The sequence below is a fragment of the Phyllopteryx taeniolatus genome, chromosome 2, assembly GCF_024500385.1.
Source record: "Phyllopteryx taeniolatus isolate TA_2022b chromosome 2, UOR_Ptae_1.2, whole genome shotgun sequence".
Taxonomy (NCBI): domain Eukaryota; kingdom Metazoa; phylum Chordata; class Actinopteri; order Syngnathiformes; family Syngnathidae; genus Phyllopteryx; species Phyllopteryx taeniolatus.
The window spans coordinates 11,809,280-11,825,674 of NC_084503.1; the positions used below are offsets into that span (position 1 = coordinate 11,809,280).

General features: G+C 40.7%; 3 protein-coding genes across 14 annotated transcripts in view; 2 read left to right on the top strand and 1 right to left on the bottom strand.

Moving 5' to 3' along the window:
* LOC133471263 (neuronal acetylcholine receptor subunit alpha-7-like) overlaps positions 1-2,279 on the top strand; it is a 30,770-nt gene extending 28,491 nt beyond the window's left edge. For all 3 annotated transcript variants that reach the window (XM_061760671.1, XM_061760680.1, XM_061760690.1), the window contains one exon: positions 1,073-2,279. In XM_061760671.1, the coding sequence (XP_061616655.1) occupies positions 1,073-1,507 (435 nt within the window). In that variant the 3' untranslated portion in view covers positions 1,508-2,279. The remainder of the gene's footprint in view (positions 1-1,072) is intronic.
* A 1,087-nt stretch (positions 2,280-3,366) lies between these two features.
* On the bottom strand, positions 3,367-12,350 carry LOC133471306 (serine/arginine repetitive matrix protein 1-like). 10 transcript variants are annotated; one of them, XR_009786177.1, is made up of 5 exons: positions 5,332-5,525; positions 5,051-5,108; positions 4,844-4,968; positions 4,459-4,559; positions 3,367-4,188 (listed from the first exon to the last, which is right to left on the bottom strand). XR_009786177.1 is itself a non-coding variant. In XM_061760779.1 (4 exons), exons 1-4 carry the CDS (start codon positions 12,002-12,004, stop codon positions 3,977-3,979), a joined length of 405 nt encoding a protein of 134 aa, XP_061616763.1. In that variant the 5' UTR covers positions 12,005-12,349; the 3' UTR covers positions 3,367-3,976. The 10 variants fall into 10 exon arrangements, 3 of the variants coding, with proteins under 3 accessions (XP_061616763.1, XP_061616746.1, XP_061616754.1); XR_009786176.1 differs by lacking the exon at positions 5,332-5,525 and adding an exon at positions 11,971-12,350 and having other exon boundaries at positions 3,367-4,559; positions 4,844-4,952; XR_009786175.1 differs by lacking the exon at positions 5,332-5,525 and adding an exon at positions 11,971-12,350 and having other exon boundaries at positions 3,367-4,559.
* The window catches only part of trip4 (thyroid hormone receptor interactor 4), a 131,584-nt gene continuing 126,703 nt past the window's right edge, over positions 11,515-16,395 (top strand). The window contains exons 1-8 of the mRNA XM_061760750.1: positions 11,515-11,698; positions 12,962-13,143; positions 13,218-13,348; positions 13,453-13,671; positions 13,768-13,846; positions 14,499-14,604; positions 14,694-14,909; positions 15,004-15,130. Coding sequence (XP_061616734.1) covers positions 11,619-11,698; positions 12,962-13,143; positions 13,218-13,348; positions 13,453-13,671; positions 13,768-13,846; positions 14,499-14,604; positions 14,694-14,909; positions 15,004-15,130 — 1,140 coding nt within the window. The 5' untranslated portion in view covers positions 11,515-11,618. The remainder of the gene's footprint in view (positions 11,699-12,961; positions 13,144-13,217; positions 13,349-13,452; positions 13,672-13,767; positions 13,847-14,498; positions 14,605-14,693; positions 14,910-15,003; positions 15,131-16,395) is intronic.

Genomic DNA, 16,395 nt, shown 5'->3' on the forward strand with positions numbered 1-16,395 from the left:
GCTAAGAGACTTGGCAATTTAATTGATTCATTAATGAACCTGAATGAAGCCTCCTGTATGTTTAAAATGTAATTAAAAATCTAATTGTCAAGGACAAGGGTGTGGCAAGGTCAAAGTGTTGATTAGTCAGTTCAACCATGATACTATACTGTAGTATACTATACCAAGCATAAACAAATCTGCAGCATTTTATGAGATGACTATACCGGGTCCACAAAAATGTACATAATTTGAAATACTGTATCTTAGTAACAATATGTCTGAGACAAATGAAATTAAATAGGCTTCATGTTGAAAAACAAAGGATGTATTGATTATTAAACTATACAGTATATATTAACTACACCTATTTCAAAAAGCTTCATCACTAAAAATAAGATGGTTTTTACTCTACAAGTTTCAACTTGCAAAGCAACACAGAATTGTTTGTGCTTTCCCGTTCATGTGCTTAAGGCTTGAACGAGCTGCTGTCATTCACAAGCGGTTTCTTGCTATACGTCAATGTGTCATATGTGGAATCTGGGTTTTCATAGATGCTCTTCTTACAGACATACTGTCGCTTCACATAAGTTATTCCCGAAGGTGCGAGATCATGTTTTCTGCTACTTGTATTTGTCCAGATCCTTTTGCCCTTCCTCTTTGATTGTGTTCTGCCATGTCCAGATCTGATTACTAGTTGGTGTACAGTAGAGTGTATTTTATTGAATGTCCTCAAAAAAGTACTCAGCACACTTGTGTTTGACTGTGTGTCATTGTTAATCCTGGGGGAAAAAAGGGAAAATAAATCTATAGATCTAGTTAAAATTAGAGCAGGAACAGGCTGTTATTAGACAATGAATACAGAACATAGAAAGTTGTGTGCATGCTATTGACAGCAATATTGGTTGTGAAGTCTGACAACATCAGAAAAGAAAGGCCTGCGGGAGTTCTCCTCACATTTGGGTACTGGATGAGCTGCCAAGTGATTTGACGTTATCCTGCATTGGATCATTTAGTGTTACAGCATTGGGTAATGAACGTCGTTGAATGTGAACTTTTGTTCATGAATCATATCTCTCGTTTGATCCCAAAGATTCGTGTGGTCCTCTTTAATTGGTGCGCCTGGTTTCTGCGCATGAAGCGTCCAGATGAGGACAAAACACAGAGCAGTCCAACCAGCATGGACCTCAAAGCCAGAATGGAGAGCATTCACCTGACTTCATCTGATTCGAGGACGGTTGGACGAGCTGGTGAGGGGGAAGTTCTCCTCACCAAAGTTCCGAGCTCCACACTCGGCACCACTGAACCAGAGCTTGCTAATATCCTAGATGAAGTGCGCTATATTGCCAAACGTTTCCATGACCAGCACCAGGAAGAGAGCACACGCAGTGATTGGAAATTTGCTGCTGCTGTAATCGACCGACTTTGTTTCGTTATTTTCTCGATACTCGTTATCCTGTGCACCTTTGGGATTCTCATGACAGCACCAAACATTACCGAGGTTGTTTCCAAAGATGTGGTCTCTTGAGAACTTTGTCTGAACATAAATGTCACAGTGAAAGCAAACATTTACATCATGTATCTCAGAATTTCCTTTTTTCAAGCAGGTGGCCAAGAAACAATATAGACTGGTGTATACGAGACTCATGTATCACTGAATACTGTGTAACCGTTATACTGTCATGGCATGGCAAGCATTTGAATGTATACCTTTTTACTTAATCAGCCTTAGCCTTTTATAACACAATTTGCTACATTAGTAACCCACTTCAGTTATATCCTTTTTTAATGAATATGTAAGACGCTTTGTCCAATGTATTGTAATCTGTTAACCTACGACAATGCCAATGTTTTCTGACTAAATATGTATTTTTGTTTTGTTTGAATATTGTTTTAACCTACTCAAATTGTATCCCTATGCAGTACACTGTCTCCATTTGTACTTTTACTACAGTAACTGTAACTTCACAGCTAAAACAAAGTACAGGAGTTAGTCTCTGGCAATATGTAGACACTGAATGAAATAAAAAAAAATTCAGCCTCAGAGAATATGCTTTGTTATCAGATAGGTCAGAAAATCATAAGCTTCAGATTTTTGTGCTTCATGAAGGAACTTGATTATGCACTATTCTCAAATAAATCAAAGTCATAAAAGCTGATTTTTCACATTTATGACTTTAAAATAATGATGCACTGAAATTTTGACCGCCAAAATGTTTTGCCCCAAAATGGCCTAAAAGTGCATTTTCAGTTTTGGACTGAAATATTTTTGTCTCTGAAATAAAACAGCCGAAACAACATACTGTTCGCGATCTTTTAGCTTTGCTGCGGCCGACGCACAAATGTGTACATTATATACTTAAGATTTTTATTGAATTTTTTTCTTCAGAGGAGAGAGAGAAACGAAGACAAAAGACAAAGCACTAATTGTAAACAGGATGAGAAAAGTACTACAACAATGAAGCATTAAATATGAGTGTTGCATGGGGCTGTAGTGCTACACCCTGTGAGCGAAGGACAGGACAAGCTACAACAGGTCAAGGACAGCAGAATAAGCATGGAGGACAAGGTTCGTGAACCCGACTGTACAACTGAAGTGTGGTGGGATTGACTGCAAATTATAAATCTCTAGGACGAGAGTAGGAGTGATGGGATACACGAGCAATTCGCATATTCATGAGTTATTTGTCGCAATAAGTGAGTGGCCCCACACCCAGTGAAAGAGTCCCTGGGGTGTGTGCCTGCGGACACATGCAAGTGAATTGACACCATTTTACATGCACAAAGACTGACAGAAGTGTCCTTTAATTGCTTTGCCCGCACAGGCTGTAATTTTGTGATTACAGTTGAAAGAACAGTCTTTGACAACATACAAAAGCTGAATTATCTGCTCATGTAAAAGAAACACGGCCATTTGTAAGCACAAACAAACTGAACGCTATTAACGCTATGCCCTGATACATGAGTACAAAACCTGGGTGATGGCTGTATGCACTCATGTAAAAGGAACTTGACAGCTGTCAATACCAAGAAAACAGGTACACACTTATACAGGAGTCAACTTACATTCATTCATTCATTCATCTTCCTTACCGCTTATCCTCACAAGGGTCACGGGCCGGCTGGAGCCTATCCCAGCTGACTCTGGGCGAGAGGCGGGGTATACCCTGAACTGGTCGCCAGCCAATCGCAGGGCACATAGAAACAAACAACCTTGCGAAAAATTCCTTGCGAACCAACTTCAGCGCAATAAAGAAAAGTAATTAATTAGAGCCATTCACGATTCAAACGGCAACTGTACACAATCAACCCTAGAAATGAATGAATTTTTTTTTTGACAATTTTTACAGCATCTTATACGCATCTTCGAACAACCCAAACCAAAAAGAAATTTAAACTTTTATTATGGATCTAAACATATATGGGAATGTATACCAATTCAATGCTTTTGGTCTTCGGTTATACAAAAACCCTATTTTGAACTGCAGGATTCCACTTTCCCCAAGATTGTGCATACTTGATGACTTAAGCATAATCGACCTCCCTAATAAATATTTACAATCATTACTTGTCGCATTAGCTACTGCTAAGAAAACAATTCTATTAAACTGGAAAAACAAACAAGCTATCAATCATTGGCTAAATCTCATCATAGAATATGTTGCGTTAGAAAAAATATCAGCAGAACGAAAAAAAAAATTACATATATATGTCGATAGCTTTCCTCAACATGCTAAATCTAGACTCTTGATTCCTTTGCCTGGGTAGGGTGCCATTTGACAATAGCAAGACTACTTTCATAAGTGTGAAAGTAAACAATGGAATTCTGTATTCTTTGTTGTCGAGGTTGTTGTTATATTATTGTTCTATTTATTTTTATTTGTATTTTTACACATTTTAGATCGGTTTGGATGGTGAGGACACATGCATGGAGTGGGGATGTTCTTCTCGTGTCCCTGTGTTTGCTGTTCCGGCGTCTGTAGGGGTGGGACTTTTTTCACTCCTTTCTGATCTTGGGGATGGGGTGGGTTGGGGGACCACTGGGGTGACCTCCTGGGGAGTATTGGTGGTGTGATGGTAACTCGCCCATGTTCCGTGGGTGCTGGAGCGGTGCCAGCTGGGTCCCCTGCTCTGGCTGCTGGTGGGTGGCCCCCTGTCGTTCCTCGGGCCTGCTTCCACCTCTTACACGAGGTAGGGCCAGTCGGGGACCTGGCAGTCATAGGAACAGGGGGGAGGTGGGTGCTCACTTACAACCCCAATTCCAATGAAGTTGGGACGTGTTAAACAAATAAAAACAGAATACAATGATTTGTAAATCATGTTCAACCTATATTTAATTGAATACACTACAAACACAATATATTTAATGTTCAAACTGATAAACTTTTTTGTTTTTAGCAAATAATCATTAAATTTTAAGGCTGCAACACATTCCAAAAAAGCTGGGACAGGGTCATGTTTACCACTGTGTTACATCACCGTTTTTTATGTGTGCCCTGCGATTGGCTGGCGACCAGTCCAGGGTGTACCCCGCCTCCTGCCCGATGATAGCTGGGATGGGCTCCAGCACTCCCGCGACCCTTATGACGATAAGCGACTTAGAAAATGGATGGATGGATGGATCAAGCAGAACAATGACTTTGACACCAATATTTTTTTTTCTTTAGTGAAAATCTCAAACATCTGAACATAAAACAACTCTGAAAAAGTACTTTTGACAGAAAAATAATTTATTTATAATGTATAACTGTACAGAATTTACATAAGACAAAAATGCATGAACAAATGGGGCTCCCACACTGGCACTCTTTTCCTCCAAATTCACTTCCTCTACAGTTTGCTCAAGAGTCCAGATTTGTATTACCTTGCGCATAAAATCTAGCAAAGTTTTATCCATGTCTGGATTATATTCCTTGGTGGCAGTGAATGGGATCTTGTGTGGTTGTCATTCTCCTTGAAACCAGTCCCTACTTCTGCTCAAAGCACAACCTGTGCAGTTTAGAAATATAACTATAAAAATACATTGTTGAACTGTCGCGGGACGTGGAGAAAAGAAAAAGCTTTCAATTACCTTTTTTTGTCTGCACTGCGTACTGGAATGGCAGTCGAACGTCTGCTGGATGCATAGCCTATAACGTTTTAAAAAATACGATTACGAGAGAATGATGGGAGCTTTTTTTTTTTTTTGCTGCTTGCTGAGTTCTGACTGACTTTTTGAACTTTTAAGTAGCTTAGCTAGCTTAGTTCAACTAGCGATTGTTGAAATAGTGATGCTACAGAGAAATGTAGTTAAACTAGTACTGTCGTTAGTATCCACCAGTTTCTCCTCTGTTTGGTTGTAAGCAAGGTTACCTGGGGAGCACTGCGCGAAACCTCTCACGCTTGTTTTACGAGATGAAAACCATAAAGCCTCACGCAACCGATTCCTAGCCTCGCAATATCTGACAACTGATGTATCTCAGGATTCCTGGCGGATTTTGTATCGATAACAGAGACTGCTACCGATTCAGTCGTATCACTCGCTTTCACGAACGGATATCCGGTCGCATAGGTTTATCGTGCCCAACCCTAATTTTTACCTGCTGCTATTTTGCTAGATTATGATTTTAAGTTACAATGTTATCCTTTTAGACAAATGCAAATTCCAAAACCTTAAAATTTACTTTTTTCAAACAATTTAACCCAATTTGTTTCACCCACAAAAATCATAATGTTCAAACAGCCCTATCCACAATACATGCAAGTGTTCACAGCAACAACAAAATTCCAAGTTGTAAGACTCCCAAAAAAAATAAACAAATAAACGTAGATTATGTTTACCTATAGTCCTTTAGTAGAGTTGAGCCCTCTCTGCTCTCCCTAAAAGTGTTCATGCTGTGAGTTGCAGAGATTATGCTGGCCACGTTTGACTCAGTGCCTCTAATAGGTATATTTTAGAAGCTGTCTGTAAACCAAGAGTTTGAAGAAGACAAATCAATTTCTTGTTGAAACAAAACTTTACATTGCTTTCACCTCTGCACCTCTCCTTGAGTACTTTAGCCTGTGTTAGTATACTTATTGGCAGCACTCTTTAGCACATCCACCTCACAGTTCTGAGGGTATAGATTCAAAACTGCGGGTTTTCTCTGGTTTCCTCCCATATTCCAAAAACATTGAATATTTTAACTTGTCCTTAAGTGGTGAGTGGGAATGGTTATTTGTCTCTTCATGCCCTGTGATTTGCTGGCGACCAGTTCTGGGTGTATCCCGTGCTTTCACCTCTATTAAAAAAAAAAAATACAAACCCAATTCCAATGAATTTGGGACATTGTGTTAAACATAAATAAAAACAGAATACAATGATTTGCAAATCATGTTCAACCTATATTTAATTGAATACACTACAAAGACAAGGTATTTAATGTTCAAACTGATCAACTTTATTGTTTTCAGCAAATAATCATTAATTTAGAATTTTATGGCTGCAACACGTTCCAAAAAAGCTGGGACAGGGTCATGTTTACCACTGTGTTACATCACCTTTTCTTTTAACAACATTCAATAAAGGTTTGGGAACTGAGGACACTAATTGTTGAAGCTTTGTAGGTGGAATTCTTTCTCATTCTTGCTTGATGTAGAGCTTCAGCTGTTCAACAGTCCGGGGTCTCCGTTGGGGTATTTTACGCTCCATAATGCGGCAGACATTTTCAAGGGGAGACAGGTCTGGACTGCAGGCAGGCCAGTCTAGTACCCGCACTCTTACTACGAAGGCACGCTGTTGTACCACGTGCAGAATGTGGTTTGGCATTGTCTTGCTGAAATAAGCAGGGGCGTCCATGAAAAAGACGTTGCTTGGATGGCAGCATTTGTTTTTCCAAAACCTGTATGTACCTTTCAGCATTAATGGTGCCTTCACAGATGAGTAAGTTACCCATGCCATTGGCACTAACACAGCCCCATACCATCACAGATGCTGGCTTTTGAATTTTGCGTCCATAACAGTCCGGATGTTTTTTTTCCTCTTTGGCCCGGAGGACACGACGTCCACAATTTCCCAAAACAATTTCAAATGTGGACTCGTCGGACCACAGAACACTTTTACACTTTGCATCAGTCCATCTTAGATGTGCTCGGGCCCAGAGAAGCTGGTGGCGTTTCTGGGTTTTGTTGATAAATGGCTTTTGCTTGGCATAGTAGAGTTTGAAGTTGCACTTACGGATGTAGCGCCGAACTGCATTTACTGACATTGGTTTTCTGAAGTGCTCCTGAGCCCACGTGGTGATATCCTTTACACATTGATGTCGGTTTTTGATGCAGTGCCGCCTGAGGGATCGAAGGTCACGGGCATTCAATGTTAGTTTTCGGCCTTGCCGCTTACATGCAGTGATTTCTCCAGATGCTCTGAACCTTTTGATGATATTATGGACCGTAGATGATGAAATCCCTAAATTTCTTGCAATTGTACGTTGAGGAACATTGTCCTTAAACTGTTCGACTATTTTCTCACGCACTTGTTCGCAAAGAGGTGAACCTCGCCCCATCTTTGCTTGTGAATTACTGAGCAATTCAAGGAATCTCCTTTTATACCCACTCATGGGACCCACCTTTTCCCAATTAACCTGTTCACCTGTGGGATGTTCCAAACAGGTGTTTGATGAGCATTCCTCAACTTTCTCGGTCTTTTTTGCCACCTGTCCCAGCTTTTTTGGAACGTGTTGCATCCATAAAATTCTAAGTTAATAATTATTTGCTAAAAACAATAAAGTTTATCAATTCTAACATTAAATATCTTGTCTTTGTAGTGTATTCAATTAATTATAGGTTGAACATGATTTGCAAATCCTTGTATTCTGTTTTTATTTATGTTTAACACAACGTCCCAACTTCATTGGAATTGGGCTTGTAAATAAATAAATCAGTATGGATTCAAAACCACGGCACAGCACAACCAGATAAGTTTAAGTTTTTGTCACAAATTGAAAGTGGGAAAATGTTTTTATGGCAGTGGCGCCCAAGTGGTGAATGGAGTTCCCAAGAGGACACCACAGTACAGGTAAGTAATATATAATGACTGAATAATGAATGTCCAAATAGGTTTAGTCACAGGCGTTTTTAGAGTAAGATCCTGTAGCGGACATGCCAGGAAAAGATGCCACCCAGCACCCCAACCTCGTACTACCGCCGCTCCCTGCCGAGGAGCATACAGACGGACAATCAAAACTGCTGAAAGGATTGTCGGTACCCCCCTACCCACCCTTGAGGACTTGCACGCTGCCAGAACTAAGACAAGAGCGTGAAAAATCCTCTCGGACCCTCCACATCCCGGTCACCGGCTCTTCCGGCTCCTTCCCTCAGGTAGGCGCTATCGATCAATGCAAACTAGAACTCGCAGAGTTTTAAACCACGAAATAATCCTAAAATGGAAAAATAACACTCAAAGGCGGTCCAGCCCCCCTTTTGGTCACAAAGGTGGTAGGAAGGGAGGAGGGGTAAACCACCCCCTTTTTTTCTTGCTCTGGCCATAAAAAGGGCCGGAGCTGTGGTCTGGGGTCAGCTTTTGTCTCACCCGACCAACTTGTCGACGACGGGCCGAGGCAGGACGCCCACTTCACCACGAGGTGACGAAGACACATCGGACCATCCCCGGCTGCAGCACATCCTGCAAGCACGCCGAACTACCCTGTTTGGGGGCCTGAGCTCACTCCGAGGGGACGGAAGCGGACACAACGCGCCCGCTCCGAACGTTTTGTGAACAGAGACACCTGAGAGACGTCCTGCCTGGGAACTTTTTGGGTCTCATTCCGCCCCCCCCCCCCTTTTTTTTCTTCCTCCTTTCCGTCAAATCCACCTGCTCCCGGTCGAACACTCAGGAGCTTGACCCGCCTGCCTCAAACGTGTTCAAGACACGTAAATCCAACATTGCGGTCTACTAAAAGTACAGATTAGTGCATATTTGGGTTTAAATTAACAAGAACAGGAATCCCCAGCTATATGCATTCACCACACGTTCATTCTGCCAATCTCACATAACAAGTCAGTTTCCTTTGCCAATGTTCGTCTGTACTTTGTTTGTTTTGTGTTTTTCTGTGTTCTTCCCCCATTGTTAGATCATTAAATTTTCCGTAAAATTCACTACCTGCATCGTTGTGTGTGTTTCGTGGCAGGCAAAGGCAGAAGTCAGATAAAACAGGCTCTGGTTATAAATGATGAGGCAAAAGGACCGAAAAACACAATTCACAAAAAAAAAAAGATTTATTGCATGTTCAACAGTCATCTAACAACCCAAAAACTTGGAACAAATGTGTCAAAAATTCATTGTAGACTGGAGGGGAAAAAAACTCAGGATACACTAGAACAATAGCATGGAATCTTAAAAACAAAAACAATTAATACAAAATAAAAGTAAACATGTAGACGAGGGCCGGCACGGTGGTTGACTGGTTAGCACATCTGCCTCACAGTTCTGGGGACCGGGATTCAAATCCTGGCCCCGCCTGCGTGGAGTTTGCATGTTCTCCCCGTACCTGGGTGGGTTTTCTCTGGGAACTCTGGTTTCCTCCCACATCCCAAAAACATGCATGGTAGGTTGATTGAAGACTCTAAATTTCCCGTAGGAGTGAATGTGTGTGCAAATGGTTGTTTGTTTCTATGTTCCGGTTCAGGGTGTACCCTGCCTCTCGCCAGAAGATAGCTGGGATAGGCTCCAGCACCCCGCGACCCCAGTGAGGATAAGCGGTAAAGAAAATGAATGGATGGATGTAGACGAGGAGACATGGCTGGGGATTTATTCCTGGCACAGATTGTGCAGGCAGCCACATATTCCCCTCACCTTTTCCCCACAGATGGCCACCAGAACCTATGCTTGATGACAAACATGGTATGCTTTACCCCTGGATGACATGTAAGCAAGGAAGTGTGAGCCCAATGAATCACCTGTGACGTCACCGTCTTAAGGCATGAGGTGTGGCTACAGAGCTAAAATTCCTGATGAAGTGCCTATAAAGGTTTGCAAAACCCAAGAATTTTGAATTTGTTTCTTGCAACTGGGTGTCAGCCAATGAACCACTGTTCTGACCTTAGCCAAGCCCATCTTGATGTGGTATAGCGTCCAACTACAGGCAAAAATACAGTCGGCATAGTGAGTCCAAAAGGCATAACTTGGTACTCATAATGGCCTGTCGGGGTGTTAAACCCCATCTTCCATTCATTCCTACCAGAATTATGACAAAGTTGTAAGCGTTAGGAAAGTCCAATTTAGTGAAGATTTTAACACCTTGTAACATATCAAAAGCTTCATTTATGAGTGGGAGGGGGTACCTGTTCTTTATGGTGCTGTTGTTTAATGGCTCTGGTCAATGCAGGGACAAAGCGCTTCGTCTATTTGACGGAAAATATTAAAATAAAATAAAAAATACTGCCCCAGCTGAAAAAGGTCAGATCAGCTCTGCCTTTAAGAGAAAATGTAGTCGATCATAGCTTTCCTCTCTGGATCTTATATTGGGTAGAGCCGTCCTTTGGGAATGGCCGCCCCAGGTTTTAGCTCAATAACAATCACTGGGCCAGTGAGGAGGAAGAGAGGTGGCTCGGGCCTTGTTGAACACTTCCTTCAAATTAAGGTAACATTGAGGGACTTTAGACAGAGCAGCAAAATGTTCATGTCGAATCATGGGTCATTGAATTCACTAATTACTGTATCATGGGCACCGTCTCTGGGTGATCAGGAAAACAGACATTTTCACAGTTCACCCCCCACTTCAGCCCTTTACCAAACTTCCAGTCTGTATGTGGGTAAAGCTGAACAAGCAATGAAAACCAAGTATGAGAGGATGTTGAGCTGAGTGAAAACTTATTGCCTCTGTGTTTCCCTCTGCCATTGTCATGGTTACTGACTCGTCCTGTGTCCGAAATCACCTACTAACCACTATATAGTGGTTACGCCATTTTGCAGTGGTGTCAGAATGCTTGGTGATCAAATTCAGTGCACTCAAAATTTCCCACAAAGCATAGCAAAAAGTAGTGACCATCCGATGGTCACTCACAAAGTCGTGATATACCATAATGCATCACAGACAGAGAGAAGGAATTTTTGCATAAACGCAAGTAACCTTTTCAAAGAAAGGTATACACACACACACACACACACACACGCACACACACACACACTTTATTGGTATGGCTAAAAAAATTATTAATTCATTGTAGTTCATGTAATTTTGAGAAACACACTATATATTATTTGTAATCAATCATGTCTAGTTCAGGTGCTATTGTAGATTGGAAACACACTCTTTAAAATGGTAGGGAAACTGACAAATGGCATTGTGGTGCGATGCTGCCATCTACTGGATGTAACAAATAAGTTGTAGTTCGGGCTCCCTCGAATTTGAGACTGTGAAGACATTATGCTCACTCAAACCTCTTGGTCAAAAGTATTTTCGGCGTTATGTGGAACTATCATCCAGTCGTGCTTTTTTATGCATTTATTTATTTTATTTTTTAATTTAATTTATTTATATATATTTTTTTAAATCCGGAAGGCATTCCGTGCTGCACCGTACATACTGTGTGCCCGTCTGATATTCAACCGGTTGGAAACATATCCACGCTATCATTGAAACGTTATTAGGAAGCGTTTCTGTAAGCCTAGTTGGTTAGCTGAAATGGCAGACGATTTGTTGCAGTGGTGTTTGGGCCAGTTACAGCACAAGTTTGGTCTGGAGGCATCTGAAGACATCGTCAAGTAAGAAAGCGTTGGGATGTCTTGCTGCTGTCAAAAGCGAAAACTGACGTACAGTTTACAGCAAGCTAGTTTGACAAACGAATGTGATTTAAATACAACCTATATAACAGTTTGACTATGGTTATTTCGACAAAACATGTATTTATTGCTTCGTTTTCGGTCAACGCTACTGTTGTGAAAGCTTGTCATTACATTTGTTAGCAAGCAGGCTTAATTTACGAGCTAACGAAACTTCGACATGCAACGATACGAATGCAGTACACGGAACGTACCTTTCCCCCCACTTGTTGGTTGAGTTGGGCTCATAATCCTTACCCTTGATTACAAATAGAAGGAATATGCTATTGATGGTGGATTTTGTTAAGGTAGTTTGTGGTTTCTATCTAATTACTAAGTAAGGAACATTTGATGTTACTTCTTACTATTATCGTGTTCTTTATTTTGTACCTCGACCTCCTGTATGCAAAGTGCCAATGTTAAGGGAGCTACAGTGTATTTTGATTGGACAGGAAGATTTTGTCTGTTTATTTGTGCTTTGTATTGTATTATGTTCTGTGTGTATGTTTTGTGTACAGTTTGTTTACATCACATTGTGCAGTTTGTTGTTTATGTATTTATTTGTACTTGCTTTTACTCTGCTGTCTGCAACTGGGTCGGCATTGCAAAAGAGAATCTGTTCTCAATTACCATACCTGGCTAAATAAAGGTTAAATTATGTTAATTGTTTGGTAATTATTTATTCATATACCATTAATGTATTCATGCATTTATTTATTTATTCTTTAGATGTAAATATTTATTCAGGATATCACTAACGAATTTGAATTGATCATTGTATTTTCCGTCCTTTTATTTTATTGTATATGTTACAGCTCTTGTAATATCTAAATTGCTGGTTTACATAAACATTAAAAAGTAAGTGAAAAATAAAAGTGTTCGTTGACAGGAAAAATAGACTTATTTTTATGCGAGTTAGCCAATTGTGTATTCTTCCCTGAAACTGCGGATCCTAATACATACACTACTGAATGTTCTCTTATGGACAATATATTTATAAACTACTGGTCCGTTATTGAATGAATGTTTAAAATTGTGTATGAATGAGTGCAATTTTATGGAATAGAATGTTGCCAAACAAACCATTGTTGATAAAAGAAATATGATTTCAATGCATTTAACGCAAGAATCCTTGACAAAGGGAGGGACACAAAGTGGAAGTATAATTGTTACTGTGAATTGAACTTATGCCATCCTGTTGTTTAGATACATTATATCCATCGAAAAAGCGGAAGAGATTGAGGAGTACGTGGGTGACCTTCTCCAGGGCACAGATGGGAGGAAAGGTCAGTTTATTGAAGAGTTCCTCTGCAGGTGGAAGAAGACTCAAAGACAGGCCGGAGATGCGGCTGGTCTTTTCATCCTCAAAGAGTCAGTGACTGCAACAGGTGGGTGGACATTTTTTAAGATGAGTGAAGCATCTCTAGAATATTCAATTCACAACATTACTTTCCTTAATTAGACTCCCAAGATACAACCAAAGATTCCCAGAGGAAGTCTAAACGTAAAGGTCGGAACAAACAAGAGTTGTTGACTGTGAGTCAAACGGACCTTGAGCCAGAGGCAGTCAAAACCCCCATTGATCTGATGAGGGTCAGTAAACTGTACATAGGCTTTTATAATATTTATCATGATCAGGATACAATGCATTTGTGGATTAATATGGTATTATTAGTTTTTATTTCCTATACCCACAGGTTCAAGAAAGTGGTACTACTTCTTCAACAAAGAAGAAAAGTAAGTTCACAAACCTTTATGCTCAAGAGGGCCAGGACAAGCTGACGGTTATACTACCTGGTCGACACAGCTGTGACTGCCTTGCTCAGAAGCATAGACTCATCAACAACTGCATCAGCTGTGGTCGCATTGTATGCGAGCAAGAGGGATCTGGACCTTGTCTCTTCTGTGGTAAACTGGTACAAGAATTTTTTTGTAAATATTTTTTTTTTTTTAAACTATTATTATAATCGAAAGCTAACCTTTACATTTGGACACATTTCTTTGCCATTCAGGTGTGCACCAAAGAAGAACAGGAGATTCTGCTAAGAGACTCAAACAAAAGCCAGAAACTCAGAAAGAAGCTGATGGGAGGTGAGAATCTGGGTTAGTGCTATTGTAAAGCTCAACCTACATTATAAACAGCAACTCTTTTCAGCAACATTTTTAAGCTTTAACCCTAACTGTTTAAACTAAGAAGTGGTTTATTTGTGGATTTTCCCAATCATACGAGCACCATGTTCTCGACTGTTCTTAGCTTCTTTTCAACTCACACAAATTGCGCTTACTGTTAATGAATTTTTCAATTAGCTCCATGTTGAAGTGTAAGCTGTTCACATTTTGAAATCAACTCTGCACACGTGACCGGTATTCAGATTCTCTCTGCTCAAGCGTACGCCCTCATTATGCCAAAAACTTGACGTGATGCCTGCAATGCAGCCTTCAAGTTGCAAGCGCTTGACCTGGCCATTGATAAAAAACAAGTGAGCCGTTGCACAGGAGTTTAAGTAAATGAATCAATGGTACAATGTTGGGGGAAGCAGCATGGAGAACATTCTTGCTGCAAGAAAACTATCCTAAAATTCTTATTTATTTCTTATTTTATTTTTGTAATGCACATTTAGTTGTGGCAGTAACAGTATTTTCTCTTTTGTGTTTTGCTGTTTCCATTTGTGTATCGCTTATATCCTGTTGCGCTACATGTTGTGTATTTTATGGAATTCAGAAATACATTTATTTGCGACAGATGGTGGTGAAAGAGATTACCTGGCACATCAAGAAGCCAAGATGAAGGCTGGTTTGCAGAAGGCTGTCCAGCACAAAGACAAATTGCTGGAATATGACCGAACTAGGTAACATAATCAACAGTTCTGTTGTAGGTTTCAATCAAATCAGAATCACAAAGACTTGATGTAACCCTGTACTGCTATTTTATCTGCAGTGTCAAAAGAACTCAGGTACTTGATGATGAGTCTGATTACTTTGCCACTGAATCTAACAAGTGGTTGTCAACTGCTGAGCGTGACAAGCTAAGGAAAAAGGAAGAGGAGCTGCGAGAACTTCGTCATGCATCTCGCAAAGATCGGAAAATCACATTGGACTTTGCTGGTAGGCAAGTCCTTGATGAGGGAAACAACCTGAACGAGTACTACAACAAGTGAGCAAGATGCGGTGGCACCATTTCAGTCATGGTTCTCATGCTCTAAATGTAAAATGACAATGCCTCACTGTTACATATTTTAACCATGTAGATTAGAAGAGACCCTCCAGGCAATGAACATTGACTCTGCGGCAAAGTCCCCATTGTATAAAAGACAAGGTGGACAACAGAACCTCAGAGAGCTGGTCAACCCTAACATAAAGCAGAGTGCACCAGAAGTAGGTGACTTTTTACACACATACCTTACCTCTATGTTTACCTCCTCTTTACTTACCTGACTTAAAGTAAAGGCTTCTTTATACTCCCGCGCTCGTGCAGCCAACAGCACCCGCATTGCATCACGTGCCCGACGCATTGGGCCGCGCACACGGCAAAAATTGTTGCTGCGCGTAGAATGTCGCAGAGATCATCTCTTGTGATTGGTCCGTTTGAGGCACATGCTGTGATGACGTACTCAGCGTTCCCCTTGGTTCTACATACCACCGATGCCGCCGCCGCCTTGATCGATTTTGCAGCATAATTAAATGTATCATCTGGTCATCTAGGTCCATTTGTTCTAGCAGACACTGTTCCACGGTCGCCATTGTTGTTGATTTGTTCCTTGTTCCGGAAAGGAAAGGAAAAACGGCTACTGGAAATGGCCAAAAATTGCAGCGGAAACTCCACCCTGTGGTGTCCTAGTGAATACAGTACATTTTCAAAACTGCGCACATGGGTTGCTCTCAAGTATAAAGGCAAACTGCGTGCGGGATATCCGCAGTGACGTCAGCGTGGTCACCACCAGCGCAAGTATAAAGAATCCTTAAGTCTGCCTTTCTTTGTATTAGAAAATACACAGGTCAAGACGGGCCAAACCTCCTCAACTGGGCTTCTGAATTAAGATTAACTAGTGGTGACATAATCATTGATACAGTAACTTTGAAGATTTAATAGAAAAAGGTTGACAGTAACATTTAGAGAGGATAAGCCAATCAAAACATTTCCCTGTGTATTCCAGCTACATCATCATCACTATTAAACTATGGGTGCGGATGAAACAGAACCATTCTTAAACATCACTTTAACGCTTCTACAGCAATATTGGGGAAAAGATGCTGATGTTTCCGTGCAGTTTGAGGGGTATTACACATAGGCACACTTATGGTAATGGGTTAATCCCTAATGAAATTCATTTGTCCTCTCAATTACTAGGGATATTGTCTTATGTGTCGACAATTCTTGTGTTTGTTTGCGTCTGTATCATTTGTCTCCTCTACATTTTCATGCTGTTTCAACCCTTTCTCGGAGTTGGTAAAAAGTGCTTTGTCTGCATATTCTTCAATTTTCATTTACGCATTTTTACGTGTCACCTAGAATGTTTTGAATCTTTCAGTGTCTTTGTCTCCCATTAAACCATTTCTGAGAAGAGCTCAGTGTGATCATGACATGACATGGCAAAAGCATGTGAGCTTACATCCTGGGTTGATGGTGCACCCACTCAGGT